This window comes from Buceros rhinoceros, unplaced genomic scaffold (genome assembly GCF_000710305.1).
Source record: "Buceros rhinoceros silvestris isolate BGI_N320 unplaced genomic scaffold, ASM71030v1 scaffold5660, whole genome shotgun sequence".
In the NCBI taxonomy this organism is placed as follows: Eukaryota; Metazoa; Chordata; class Aves; order Bucerotiformes; family Bucerotidae; genus Buceros; species Buceros rhinoceros.
Genome location: NW_010390079.1, coordinates 11,879 through 27,184, shown reverse-complemented (window position 1 = coordinate 27,184; position 15,306 = coordinate 11,879). Strand labels below are relative to the sequence as shown.

Below are 15,306 nucleotides of genomic sequence, written 5' to 3'. Positions count from 1 at the left end.
GAATGCCTGGGATGGAAGTGAAAAGCCCACGGGATTCTGAGAATAGGGAGCTCTCAGATGCGTCAAGGAAATAAGTTATCACGTTTTATTTTTAAGGGCTGTGGGAAAACCCAGGAGAACGCACACCATGAGAGCTGTCAGACACCACACCACCACAGAGGGCCAAAGCAGTCATCCAGCACTCCGCATCACACAAAATCAGTCACACAATGTGTTTCCAGAGAAAAGGAGCCTCTGCAGCGGGCTGGTGGTGCCTCTTCTGCAGCTGGTGCATGTTCTCCTGTTCCACTGTCAAGGTTCCCAGCAGATTTTCAATACAAGTAAGATGCTGGTAACAAGGTGATTAACATCAGGAGCACTTGGTGCACTGGTCAGCCTGTGGCTAGGGCCTCCAATCAGCTAAAAGACTGAAATGTGTTAACAAAAGGGTTTGTGGAGTCACCAGCCCAATCAACAACCGTATAAATCCAGCAATTTTTAATAGAGCAATGGTTCAGACTGGTAAAAGCAACAGCTTTGTCCTTCTCCGGAGCTTCCTGTGGACGACCTTGTGCTGTGTACACAAGCAGGTAAACAGCAGCCTTCCCACCGGGCACTCACTCTTCACGTAGCAACTCCACCACGAGTGAAACCGCAGCACAGCAACACGAAGCCCGTGGCCTCGGGCAGATGGCAGAGCTCCACGCAGAGATGCCTGAGCCAGCTGCCAGCACTGGGCAGGGCTGAAGAGCCTGAGGGTGTTAAAACGCAGCTGTACAGCTGCCAGAACCAAAGCCAGCCTCCTCCCCCATCACCATGCTGCGTGGTGCAGACAAACCAGCTCTCAGGAGCTCCTTTAAGCTTCTCCAGCACATGTGAGCATGATCCAAGTGTCCAATGTGCAACTACTGTGCCCTGGTGCTTCTGCATTTATGCAACTGGTAACGTGAGGAGCTGTTTCTAAGAGAAGAACCAGGAGACCTTCGTTTCTGCTGCACATGGAGAGGGGGAGCTTGGCTGAAGGTCAGACGGAACACGTAACACAAGCTCTGATCCTGAACTGTCTTTTGTGAGACAAGCTGCAAAGACTGGGAGGGCCACACTCGTTGAAGGAACATCTTTGACTGGACTTTCTCAATCTGCTCTTAAACAGATGGGGAAACACGTGCCTTTGCCTACACTTGAAAGTAACAATTAATACAGATGTGGAAACTTCTAAGTTTCCACTGTCTAAACAGAGATAAAATGGCTAAAAAAGGACCTTTATCTTCACTAAAATAGGAGGGTCTGTATCTTCACACCACAGATTTCCCCTGTGGAAGATAACTCCATATGCCTCAAACGATCCTGTCTTTATTCAGCTCCTGGGAGGTGTGGCAACATGGCGAGTCACAGGATCATCATAAAATCAACTCACAGATCTAAATCAGGACTCCCAGATTTAGTTGCTGGCCTGAAGGCAGGGTATCTAAGATCCCACCAAGACCAACAGAGGTCTGTGATGCTACCCACACATTAGTGTCTACAGCCACCAAAGAGATGTCAGGGTGTCCCAGGCACCCACATGGGGCTGGCAGATGCAACACAGAACCTAAAAGAGTCTATTCCCCTCCAGAGAAATAGCTGAGGGACAGGGAGGACAACTCAGGGCATCCTTCAGCGAGTCCTCCAGAAGGCAGCAGGCCTGCAATTACTGCCTTCTGGCTTCCAATGCTCAGTTTAGCCAACCAAGAGACCTGAGCAAGACTTGTGACTGTTCGAAGGCATCCCAGCTAATCAGATTTAGAGGACACTGCTTTTCAGCTGTCCGGTCGTGAAAAACAGCGATTGTCAATGGTTCTTAGAACAATCCTGGGAGCTTCTCACCGCAAAGTCCGATAATCCACAATGCTAACCTGCATGTGAAATTTAAGGCCACAGAGGCAGATCATCTCCTCTCAGAGAGAAATTCTCAGCATGAAGTAACACCAAGTCTAAAAGAGTGGTTTTAACATAGTGCTGGTCTAACACCCTCCAAAGCCAAAGCAAAGGCCTCCATGAGCAACGGGCTGGGAAAACAGAGCTGAAGATGGGAACCCACCTGGTAACACATTAATTCCTTAACAGAAGAATAAGAATTAGGAAGTGGGGTGGATTTTATAGCCAGAACATGAAAGCTGCAGAAGACAAAGCGCACATGAAAAGGCTCATATTACCTACTCTCACGACTGACTATAAGGGTCTCTCTACACTCAGTAGAGTAAAGCTTCTTCAGAAGATGACAGAGAGCACCAAGTGAGGTGCAACACCAGTTAGATCACAGACAGAAGGCTGCCTTGTTCCCCTCTGCTCCACTCCCTGGCTGGTCAAACCCATTCTCATGCTTCCAAAAAAATGATTAGTGAGGAAGACAGTAGGTGCATGGAGAACTGAGCACGCTGCTGCGACTTCAGCCTGCCTGGCACCTGGCCCACATGAACCTTGAGGTCTTGCTTCTTATGTGAACCTGCTGGGGAAAACAGGAGCAAGGGTAAGAGGATAAACCCAGGTACCTTGGCAAGGCCAGCCTGAAGATCTGTGAAAAGGTTTTCTATGAACTAGCAAGTTTTTTAGGGGCAGGAAGTGGAATGGGTCCTGTCCTGTAATGGGTGCTCCAAGAAGGGGCTTTCTTCTTGTGGTTTCGAGCAGCTGCGAGGCCACCTCTCAGCTCATGCACAAAATGTTCATTGCAGAGCAAGGGCCTGGTAAGGTCAGTCTGAAATTGTCCAGGGTTAGATAACCCAGGATTAGTAGAAGGCTGAGGCAGAGCTCACAGCGCTGAGGAGTCTGATGGACAGTGACCAGGTGCAGTATCAGCTGGAACAACAACTGCGGCGCACAGCGATGACCCAGTGCCAACATATTTCCATCCCCGGAGGAAGAGAGGAACATCCAATGCACACAAACAATCGTAACAGTGAAGGAGCTCAAGAAGGGAGAGGGAGACCACACTCTCATCTGCCAAACTAAGGAAGACCCAAAGAGCCAATCTCCCGGTGATGAATTGAAGTGTTTTTTAAAAAAGAGATATTAAGCAAGAAGAGCTGCAACAAACAAGGCTATTTATATGCTCTTGGAGACAACAGCACGGGAACAACCTGGCCTCAAAGAGGAGAACAGCCTTCTGCTCTGCCTGCACAGAGCAGCAGCTGGCCTGCTGAGGTCAGGAGAGAAGGAGGCGTGTGGGTACCGACATGCGACCTAACATGGGGATACCCAATGCCACCGAAAACAGCTCAGGAGGCAGAAGCTGCCCAGAGTCCAGCATTCACTGATTCATCTACTCCTCTGCAGGCTGCAGGGGAGCCACTGGTTCATCATCCAACCTAAATGCAACAGCCAACAAGCTGAAACAACTAGTCAGTTTGGGTCTCTGAAGTCAGGTTTCTGAACCCAGTGTCTACATTATGATTTCTGAAGAGAGCAGCAAAACCTAAAACCTCTTTCGGCAGTAGCCAGTCATGCAGGTAGTCCTCAGCCTCCAGGACCCTTTCTCTAGATCTCCATGTTGATGATGTTGGTAGCAAGTGGTCTGTAAGTACAGGGGAAAGCTACACTTGTGAAGGCAAATTTCTCCAGTTAATTGTAGTCTGGGGGCAAGAGGTACATAACAACACTTAGTGTTGAGATTTGGCTAAGAAGAGCTGGCAGGGAGGCAGAAATAGTTTAATCACAGGACCCATCTCTAGAATAGCATAAAACAAGCCTCATCTTTGAGGATTCTGCTCCTACAATTGCTTATGTGAGATACCCAGAAAATGGGAGCTCTCAAGATCAATGGATTCTTTGAACTCCAATTCTTTGACTTCCACATCGCCTCATGTTGAATGGAAGTCACAGATGTGATTCAGCCACTAGATTCATCTCCACTGATCTGAACAGATCCAACTCCACTGGCTCTAGAAGACCTATGCTGCTTTCCGCAGCCAAGATCAGCCCTCAGGAGCACGGAGCCCGACAGCTCCAGCTGCTGACAAGTTATTTGTGAATAAAAAAAGCAGAGGATATGGAATCCTCAAGCACTTCTCCCACTGCTTCCTGAGCTGGTTATCAGCCCCTCTGTATAAATAGCTTTCAGGCACACCCAAGCAGGAGGTGGAAGCACACGCACAGCCCATTGAAAGGGACATAAAATGCCAAAGAACTAAAAATGACTTCAGTGCATTTCTGCCCCGGCAGTTATTCAACACCCCAGCCCCAGTCTCCCTCTATTCTCCACCCACCAAAGGAACCAGAGCATGGCTGACCTGTAAATTTACGTAGCATTTCCGTGCAGGTTTCTGCCACGGTTTCATCATCGCACTTCTCCATAATCAAAGCCTCTTCTCCACAGATCCAGCCACTCAGGACATGGCCGTACCTCTCTGGTGGATACAGTACGTCAAAGCTGCAGATCTTCTTGTACCACAGCTCCTCGGGGTAAGTCAAGCTCTCACTCTCTGCCTCATCTTCCCAGACAAACTGGATGCTGTTGCATTCAGAGCTCCAGAAAGGCTCTTCGAACTCCAGGAAAATCTTGTCAGTTGTATTGATTCCTAGTTTCTCAATGGCCATCACCTTCTCCTCAGGCAAGCGGGGATGAAACATGCTCTCGTGGCGTTTCTTCAAGACTCCCAGGGACACAGTCACAATGACATGGTCAGCTGGGATGAACTCACAGTCCTCGCACTCTACAAAGACATCGGAGCCCTTGTCCTCCTCGGGGAGGTCACTGTTGTGGTCAGCCACCCTCTCAATCTCCTTGCTGACCGACTGGTTCCAGTGGATGCACTTGACCGGCTTGCGGAGCTGAATGACAGACTCAGGAATGGAGCGGGCCAAAATCTCCACAATTTTAATGAAACCACAAGGAATGACGTGATGAGCCCCAGGAATTTCGGTCCATTCCCCAAATTCACTGAGCGAGACTTCATCCATGCTGTGGGAGCTGCTCTCACAGCTCTCTACCTAAGGAAAAGCAGCGCAAAAGAAACATTGCCATGGAGAAACTCAGTTTGCCACAGCACAACATCGCAAGGGCACAGAGGAGCTGCACAAGCTGGGAATCCTGAATCCCACTCTTAAATCACATTATTTTTCCTAGTAAAGACATGCTTGGCTGTAGGATCTGACAAAAATCAGTCGTTAGCCCTCCTTTTAACCAGAAACATCATTCTGTCCTGGGAACAAGCTGCATCCAGAGTTTGGAGTTGATGTCTTTGCTTCTGCATGATTCTGGGTTACGGTTCTAACTCGTTCCAAACCCACTTCACTGGCCAGGAGCTTGCTGCTTGGTTCTCCTACAGCACAAGCTGGAGCTCTGCTAATGAGATGCTCTTTCCAATGTTAATAAATGTTCCCAGGAGGAGCCACAGAAAACTTTTTGGCAGCTATTTCTGCTGTCTGCAGCTTTCAACGTGCTGTCAAGCAGTCAGCAATCAGCAAGCTCACAATCTGCCGGAGGTGAGAGGACCCAGTGCAGGAGGAACTGAAGCAGACAGAAAAGGGAAATGCCAAGAGGTGAGACACTTGCGTTTGATTCGCTGGATGCGATTACCCAAGCTCTGGACTCGGGACCTGCTGGTGAATGTTTGCAGGAGCATTAGGCATAGCTGTCGCTTTCAACAATCCCTGGAACAAAGGCAGGATGTTTGGTCTGCCCTGTGATAAGTTTCTAATGATAAAACCGATGCACAGAACACAGCGATCTGAAAATCTGCAAACCACCAGAGGCACAATGATTCGCGTGCTTTAATTCTTGGAGCGTTTTAGGCAAAGGGAACATGACAATTCCTTGCCTCATCCTTTGACCAGTTTTCCAGGCCTTTCCATGCTTTAAGGACCATGTTTGGAAGCCTGGCAAGCCTAGACCCTCTCCCTGTGGAGATCCTGGTGCAGGGCAGGCACCTCTGTGCCGGGATAAAGTTTTCTGTGTGAGCTTTGGCTGGCTTCCCAGCCAAAACACACTATTTCGTCGCATATCCTTTCGGTGGGGGAATAGCCCCCCTTCAAATCGCGACAGATGTCAAGCCCACAAGTCAAAGCCATACCAAGCACAACAGGCTGCTCCTGTGACTGGACTGGTCATCCCTTCCTGGTCATTGCCCAATGACTCCAGTGAAGACTGAGCAGGCCCAGCTGCTGGGCCACACTGCCAGTAGGTAAGCCTTGAAGAAGACCTGTCCTTTAAGTCTGTTGTGGTTCCAGCCCATCTGATGGCCAAGTGAGCTCTCTCCAACACTCGCCCAGGGTCAGTCCTGCTGGCACACAACACAATCCTGCACCCTGGGTCACGCCTCATCCTGCCTGGATGCTCCAACAGGACACTCCACATTCTGAAGATAACAAACAGTGATGGTTGGTTGATTCTTTCAACCAGGGAGAAAAACAGGCAACTACCAAGACTATACTTTGCCTGAGACACCAGCTAAGTCCTGCTCTCTCAGCAACCTCTCTGATCTGCTCTGATAGTCTTAAGTATCAGAAGCTTTGCTGTTCTCAGGTATTTGATGCGAGAAGGGATTTGCACGTCTTGCAGAAAAGTCTTGGGCTGTGACAACCTGTAGGTACCACAGAGGCAACCACCAGAAAATCCAGAGCTGTATCAAATGACTGATGTTGTCTGCACGGGTGATGTTGTGTGGGTAACACAATAAATAATGAGTGTTTATGTGGGGAATGCGGAGACGCTCTGTGATAGGAGCACTTGGGTTAGGACGCTGAACAACACCCAGGGTTCAAATCTCAGCTTTATTCTGTGAGACTCTTTAGGCCTTTTTAACAATTTGTTGCAGCTTCCCACCTGTAGAGAATACCATGCCCCTACCCACATCACAGGGTGCTGCTTGCCTCCCCTGCCTCATTCCATAAGCCTTTAAGTCATTATAACCGAAATAGAAATAACTGTTACACTTTACTGGGAGTGCTTGAGGCAGCATTAAGTCCTCATCCCACAGAGATCTCATCTAGGCCAAGGCATCAAGGACAAAAAAAGAACTAGAGAAGCCGTGAGGAAAGACGATTAGGACGTGGGTTTGTATAATCTACCTTTGATTTTATTGCTTTACTTTCAAAATGCTTTCTAGGAATTTCTTCAGGGAATAACTAGTATCAAAGTTACATTTCTTCTGGTCTCAGAGATACAGCCAGAGGCAGAAGGGGGCAAAAGACACTCGGCAGGATCACGGGGCCCCAAGACATCACTAAAAGAACCTGACAACAGAGTAGCTTCGGGTGGTAAGAAAACATTAAATCACACCAGAAAATTTAATAGGGCCTAGGAAAATGCTTCTAATTAGAGAGCTGCAAGTTTAAGGTAAGAAGAATAAATAAACAAAAGCATTATTTCTTGCGGCCCACTGTGTTTGGATATGCCTCACGAGGACAAGCTGCCCGTATAAACACAAACTGCTGTAGGAGACCACAGAAAGCAGCTCCCCAGTGATGGGCCAGGCTGAGCCAGGTGTCTGAGCCTCAAGATTTGTCTGCTCTTAGTTAAAAGAGAAGACCAATGATGAGCACACGCACCTTAAGGTACTGCTGGATCATGGCTAGTTTCAGCCTCTTGACGGCCTCTGTGTCATCCGGATCGGCCTTGATGCGTTTGCGCACTACATCCCGTGTGAAGACGCCCACACTGTTCTGGCTCTCAGCGTTGACTGGTTTACCTCGTTGGAAGAACTCTTGAGTCAGGTTATAGACCTGCCAGAGATGGGACAGAAAGACAGACAACGTGATTCACAGCAGAATCCAAGCCTCAAGCAGGACACTCTTCTTTCAGATCACATTCAGATCACATTCTCTTGTCAACTTTATAGACCAGCTTTGGCAGTTTATTGTCCACTCTGTTCCAACGCCATGTCAAGCTGCCCCACAGATGTGCAGGAATCACCACTTCCCTCTGGGCAAAGATAACTACCCTCACTCACCTACCACAGCCTACTATTAAGTCATTAAGCCACTATTAAGTTATTTTTTTTATTTGAACATGTCCATTCTATCCCCTGCAGAAGTCCAAGTGAGGCAGACCTGCCATCTTCAGTAGCTACAGCATGTTGATCAACCAGCTGTTTAGATGCTGCAGCTGGATCAGTAAGTACCAACTGAGGAGCAGCACCTCTGCAGAACATGTTTGGGTTTACAACGCACAATTTCTGGCTCTGCTGAGCAGTGCCACAGCCTGGCTTGGCCCCAGTCTCCATCCAATGTCTACAGGGAGTGAACTCAAGCAGCAGGACCCATATCCATCCTCACATCTGTCACCAGCTTCTTGCCCGCTGTCACGTCTCAGGTGCAATCCCAGGTGCAGACTCTAAAATCTTTCTTGGGCTGCAGGGCTCAGATCTTTGACTGCTCTACCCTGGAACCATTCCTTCCACCCTCTCCATCATTCTAATTATTTAGCAATAATTCCCAGGAATCCAGCAGGGTGGGGGAGTTTGGTTTCATAGCTACTGTTCTATGGACATCTGAAAAATATGAAGCAACCAGCACAGGCTTAGCAAAGGAATTTTGTATGTACACACGTCTTACATGTTGAGCATAAGACAGGGAGAACACAACATTTCTAGTTCCCCCAACCAGGAGTCAGCCTGAGAAGGACCCAGAAGAAAAATCCCCTTCTAGCAAACCATTCTTTGAAGGAGATCTTCCTGATATTGTTTCAACCCCAGTTTTCCACTGTAAGAGCAAGAAAACCGCCATCCACCTTGGACACCTGCAGTGAGCAGTACTTCTGCCTGTAACATTGCCAGAAGAGCCTGCAGTCAAGTCATGGACCTTTGTTTCCATGGAAAAAATCCAAGGAATCTTTTGACACAGGAAAGCTTTGACAAGGTGCCTCCCAGAGGTGCAACTCATCCCATTAATGACCTGTTTGTCCCGTATGAGTCACCTTCTCTTTTATATCATGTCACAGGGGTGCACAGTAGTCTTAAAGCAGAGCCGCAAAATCCCTGCTTGGTGAGTTTTTCCTGTCAGAGATGGTCTGTTTACTACTTCTGATCCCTTTTCTGCAGACAGATTATTCAGGCCCCCTGAGAAGTTCAACTCAAAAGTAAATGCCTGTCAGGAAGCTGGCAGAACTGCAGCAGCCTCTCCTTCAAAGGCTCCTAGAGCTCCCCCTTCCCTGCTGATATGGCTAATTCACCACATTTTAGTTACTTCCCACTCTGATTCTCCCCAGAAGCTTGATTTTCTCTTGGGTTTTAGGAATAAAGTGAATTTGAGGAGGAAAAATAGAGGGATGATGAGGAAAGGGAGGTGGTGAGGAAAAACACACAGCAGTGGTAGGAGAGAGAGAGAGCAGGTCTGTGAGTGAATGGAGAATGATGAGTAGATACAGACAAGTAAGTGATGAAAAGGAAACTGAAAAAGAAAATAAGAGAAAGAATGGAAAAGGGGGAAAATAAACTCAAAACCAGAGAAGAAATCACAAGAAAAATGAGTGGAACTGGTGAAGACAGAAGGGAATGGCAGACACTGACTGGGACACAGCCTTTCCAAGGAGATCTCCAGACAAGAAAGGTGGAGACCAATGCCCTATATGAAATGAAAGCTTCCAGTAACCGAGAGGAAGCAGTGCCTTCTCTGTTCCCCAATGCCAAAAAGTTCTTCGGCAGTTTCAACATCCCACAGTTCTCAGGTCTGCTGATTTCTGAGGCTGAAACCACTTCCAGCAAGCACAAGCAGCATAGACCTTGTGTCAGCACAATGCAGCTCAGCTTTCATAAGCTGATTGCACACTATAAGCAGATAACATATTCACGAGACGAGCAAAGCTGTGTTAAAACCCAGCTACCGTTTGGCCAAAAGGATAAGTGAGCCATGGGTATGTTTTTTTTAACCATTGTATTCCTCATCACCCAACAGAGAACAGAGCAGGAACCCACAGCTCTCTGTGCTGTAAACATCAAGGGAAGTCTTTCCTACATACGTCATCCCATCACTCAGACAGCAGGTATGTAGAACCACCACCAGGGTCTATTATTTTTTCCTCAAAATCCCTGTTATTTCCTTGTCTTGCTCTTCTTAGGGGTGTGAAACCATTCGATGAAGAACAGAAGGTAAAGCTGTTGCAGGCAAGAAGCAAGAGGAGAAGCAATTAAGAGGCACATTGTCATACTAAAAGAATCAAAAAGGCATTCAAATTGTATCCTTTAATAACGTACGCAGGCAGCAAATGGATCCCATATAAGAATCTATGGAAAAGGTTCCCCACAAGTTCCATTTAAAGTAGTTTTCTAATGAAGCAGGAGCAGAATTGAACTGTCTGCAGTTAGAGTTACTTTTCTTCCCCAGGTGGGAAACTCAAAGTAACCAAAAAGCATCATCACGCCTATGGAACCACCTCTGAAGTCAGTGGGGACAGACATCTGTGAGATTTGAAAGCACCTTCTCTATCAATCATTTCATCATGACATGATGACAGAAGGATTCCTGACAGAGTTCAGGTGGGCTTTAATTCAAAAAGCCTAGTGAAAGGTAGCATTAAAAACCACCTGAAAGATTCTGCTGGTTTTCTAGTTAACCCTACAAAATATCCATCCATCCATCCAAACTGACAGCACTGTGCCCATCAGAAAGGAGAGCTACACCACAAACAGACCAGACTCATCTCTCTTTTCTATTATCGTAGACCTGACGCCCAGATCCTGCCACTGGAAGACTCACATCCCAGCACAGAGACCTAACCATTTCTCACTCTAAAGCTGCTCTGTGTCTGGGTGAAACAACTGGCCCTAGAAGCTTGTCTGCAAGAACCGTCAGTGGAAGCAAAAGAAGCAGACTGCATTCAGCTCTGGGGCTCCCAGCATACGAAAGACATGGAGCTGTCGGAGCGGGGCCAGAGGAGGCCCCAGGAATGATGGGAGGGTGGAACCCTCTGCTGGGAGGAGAGGGGAGAGAGTTGGGGGTGTCCAGCCTGGAGCAGAGAAGGCTGCAGGGAGACCTTAGTGCGGCCTGTCAGTGCTGAAAGGGAAGATGGGAAGGGACTCTTCATCATGGAGTGTAGTGATAGGACAAGGGTTGATGGCTTTAAACTGAAAAAGGGTGGATTTAGATTAGATAGAAAGAAGAAATTCTTCACTATGAGGGTGGTGAGACATTGGCCCAGGTCACCTGGAGAAGCTGAGAATGCCCCATCCCTGGCCCCATTGCAGGTCAGGTTGGCCCTTGGGGCTCTGAGCAACCTGCTCTACTTGCAGATGTCCCTGCTCCCTGCAGGGGGTTGGGCTGGGTGAGCTTTAAGATCCCGTCCAACCTAAACCATTCTATGATTTGATGATTCTAACATCTCAAGTGACTACTCATTCGAAGCAGATTTCCTTCCCTAATCCTGGGGGTTTACATACAATCCTGCAGGGAAATGGGGCTGAAGGTCAGAAATTAAACAGAGTTAATTGAGGAGCCATAATCCTAAAATGGCTTCACTTTGGCTTACACCTTCTGTCTTCTTTCTGACCAGCTTTAGGGCATCACAGAACCAGGGTCTCTGCAGAAAATGTGGGTTCCACCAGGGACGTCCCCTCTGTTACCTACAGGCTTCCACCTACTCATGTTTACTACCTACGTGCTCCCCCACCACAGGATGAGGCAGTCTCTTAGGAAGAACAAATCTAAACAAAGAAGTTTCTCAGCACTGAAGGAGGTCAGGAAAGCACATCCCAATCCATGCTCCTTCCTGCCAGGGCCGGTGACGATCCGTAGCATTGTCTTTTTCTCACTTGGCTTAAAAACTGCAGTGACTTAATCCCCGGTCAGTTAAAAAACCAAGACAGAGATAGGTCCATGCTGTTACCAGGCCAGACATCTGTCAGTGCAATAGAGGGGCAGGGAGGGAACGGTGACTCTCAGTGGCCCTTTGGTCCTGCTTTCTACGATAGGAGCTTAATTGGGGATGGCACAAAGCCCAGCACAGGGTGGGGGTGAGAAGGGTGGAAAACTTTGTCATTCTTTGGCTGCATCCTTCCCCCAGAAGCTGTGCAGCACACAGGGGAAAGCTGACAGATAACGAGGTCATTAATTAGCTGATTGTTAAAGGGAGGGTTCCTGTGAAGCAGGTCTTTAGGGACTACATCCTTACTGAAAAGCAGAAGTCCAAACAGGCACTTTTTCTACATCAGGCAGGCCAATGGTCTGTGAAATTCTTGGGCAGGCAAAACAGTGTGATTTTTCACCTGCATTTAACTTGTCAGCTCACCACCTCCCTCCCACCCTTCACCAATACCTGGGAGTTGGTCTCAAATACTTCTTTGGAAAGAGAAATGAGGACTGTGCAGAGACAGAAGAGCAGCTCCGAGCTGGGTCACCCCTGTCCACATTTTGCCAGCAGTTACAGGCACACACAGATGCTGAAGCTGCAGATGTTACCCTCAAAGGTCACACTCTTGTCGCTTTTCTCTGAGGGTGATGCAGATGTGGTATAAGCTGGCAGTGGGCCAAAATCGTCACTCTGCTCCAGGATTCCCCCATTTATCCCAGCAGGAGTGGAGAGAAAGGTGGGAAGATTGTGAATACGTGGCAGGGACATCACACTCTGGAGAACCTTCCAGTGCTGGTGCCCCCTTCTTTTGACAGACTGGCCAGACTGACTGACAGTGACCCCCAGCAGTGCCAGCCCTGCACAGTCCATGGTTTACACATAGTCTTAAACCAAGAGCGGATGGAGAGCTGTCCTACCAACAGCAGGCTCAGGGCCCTGAGCAAGGTTGGAAACCAAGGCAGCTGCTCTGCAGGAGCGGAGACCTTCCTTTCAGGCACTGCTCAATTTTCTAGTGCTCTCACAGAGGAAGATTCAGGTCATCTCGGTCACAGGCTTGTGACAGAACTTGACTGACTTCAGTGCAGTGCAATGGCCTTTCAGTGAAGACAGCCTCTCACAGGGACCTTTCTGCTACAGAAACGATAAGCTGAGCAGTCTTTCTGCTGGCTTTCTTGTAACCAAATAAAGGTTTCTGTGAGGCATCCCTACAGCTATTAAAAATTCAGGCTACTGCAAACACAAAGAAGCAAAACTTGTATTGAAGTAGAAGAAGCCAGCCAAAAAAGATTGGACAAGTGCCTGGAAAAAGCGTAAGGACTTTCCAAATGAACTAGCGAGGCAAAGCCCCGAAGGTACTGGGGTGCTGTGCCTTTCACACCAGCAAAACTCAGCACACAGAGAAGAGTCTGCGCCGTGCCAGGCTCCACACCCCCAAGGGAAACACTTGAGGGACACCCTCTGCACTCTGCGTCTGCTCGAATATGGTGTTCACAGGACAGGATAAATGGGGTGGAGAGATACAGATGGAGAGGCAGAGCTGGAGGCATATGCTGGAGCCCCAGCCCACGGCAGCAGCTGCAGCAAAAGGAGGGCAGTGTGTGAGTGCACGGGAAGTGAGCCGGCTGCACACTTGAAACTGTGACAAATTTAGCCCCGTTCATTCAGGACTACATTTTCCACTGCTAATGCCAGTGCTCCGTCCCCAGTTAGGCTTTGCATGCATCACGTGGTTGCTGGATGGTTTGGGTTTTGTTTCTTCTCCCATCAGGACACAGTGGGTCACAGCCTTTGCTATCTCAGCCTCTTCTGAAGGGGGAGATGCAGCCTGAGAGATGAGATGACACGATGGTGGGATTTCTAAGACTCTCAGAGGTGTCTGGGAGCTCCCATGAGGCAGAGGAGGAGCCTGACCTCAGAGTTTAACGACCAGTAAGACGGCTTTTCATCCCAGACATTTTAACAAAACCTCTCAAAAAACTCTGCCTCCTCAAAAAATCTCAAAAAAACAAAAAACCCAGAGATGCAGAACTGAAGAGCAGATTCCCTCTGTTCCTTCCCAGCACCCATTTCATCACCAGTTAAAGTAAGAGAGTATTGGCCAGCCAAAATGAAAAAAAAAATTATGGAATGGACTCTAATGACAATGGGAAGAAAAAAAAAAGTGCTGGGGGACTCAGCAGGTGTAAACAGAAACACGCCAGAGGAAAGGGCCCCCAAAGCCACACGCCTGCTGCTGCACGTGCTCCTGCCTGCCCACGCACCCACCCACCAGCTGTCTTAAACCTACAGACAGCTGTCTTAAATCACCACAGATCGTCCTGTCTGACACCCAAAGATGCAGGGACAAGAAACACAACAAAACATGAGCTGCCCCTGCAAGAAATTCCAGCACACATTGAAGGCAAATAGGGAAAGCACCTCCCCAGCACCGGCCTTCGAGGTTGGCTGATGTCCCCTCCTTGGCTGAAGCTGTCACTTACATATTTTTTGTCTCAGGGAGTAGCCATAGACCTTCTTACAATCCATAAATGTGAAAGCCTTTTCTGTCTCCTAGCGATAACGATATCCCCTGGCAACGATAAGCTAATGATGTGTTGCGTAAAAAAGATTAACTTTTAATGTGTTGCTCTCTCCTGTGACTGGCTGCCCCCTTTCTCTTGGTTTAGAAGATTTACCAAATTAATAATTTCTAAAACACTGGCACCTTGGCGTAGTCTTTATCTTGCTGGCTGTATCTCAGAGCTAAGAGCTTGCTCCTTTGCCTTCTCCTTTCAGAGTCTTCCCGCCTCTGGCACCCTCCCTTGGCTGGAGATTTTCCTATCGTCTCTGAGACAGGATGATCGCCTAGCACCGCGGGCTGTTTGGCAGTGTTCCACTTACATAAATAATGCTGCTCATTGCAGCATTTTCACTTACTCCCTCTCTTTTCTAGTCTTAGCTGCTGTTAATCTTGCTCCACACACCTCTCACCTGCCTTTTTCCCTGCCTGGCTCTGGTTCTGTTTTCAGCCCAGTAATATGAAAAAAGTTGTTCAGGTGAATTATCTCCACCTGCATTTCTCCAAGAATTCCCTCCCTGCCATGGGTTGCTAAACTCCTTTCTTTGAAATTCCTACCACCCCTCTCTAAAACTGCAGTGATTTGTTCCATCCCATCAGGTTCCACTTCAGAGCCCCGGCACAGTGTTAAAAGTCTTGTCAAACAGAAAAAAAAAATCCCCATTTCCGCTCCCCTTTCAGTTCTGGGTAATTCTTTACAGACTACAGTGACTTTTCCCTTGCTGGCTTTCTAAATGCTCACAGACAGATTTTTAAACATGAAGTATGCAAGAGCAACCTGAACCTAGAAGGTGTGTAGCCAAGCATCAGATACTGGTGAAGTTCAGTGTCAGGAGAAAACCACAGAAACACAGAATTGTTTTGGTTGGAAAAGACCTTTAAGACCACCCAGTCCAACTGTTCCCCCAGCACTGCCAGTTCCCCACTGACCCCTGGCCCTCAGCACCACCTCCACACGGCTGGTCAACCCCTCCAGGGATGGGGACTCCACCACTGCCCTGGGCAGCCTGGG

General features: G+C 48.2%; 1 protein-coding gene across 2 annotated transcripts in view; it reads right to left on the bottom strand.

Annotated features, from left to right (window-relative positions):
- The window catches only part of SMOX (spermine oxidase), a 26,671-nt gene that overhangs the window by 3,605 nt on the left and 7,760 nt on the right, over positions 1-15,306 (bottom strand). The window contains exons 3-5 of one of the 2 annotated variants that reach the window (XM_010136327.1): positions 7,504-7,677; positions 4,710-4,944; positions 4,245-4,607 (exon numbers count right to left, since the gene is read on the bottom strand). In XM_010136327.1, the coding sequence (XP_010134629.1) occupies positions 4,245-4,607; positions 4,710-4,944; positions 7,504-7,677 (772 nt within the window). Of the gene's footprint in view, positions 1-4,244; positions 4,945-7,503; positions 7,678-15,306 lie in introns of both variants that reach the window. The other variant, XM_010136319.1, reaches the window with a different exon arrangement.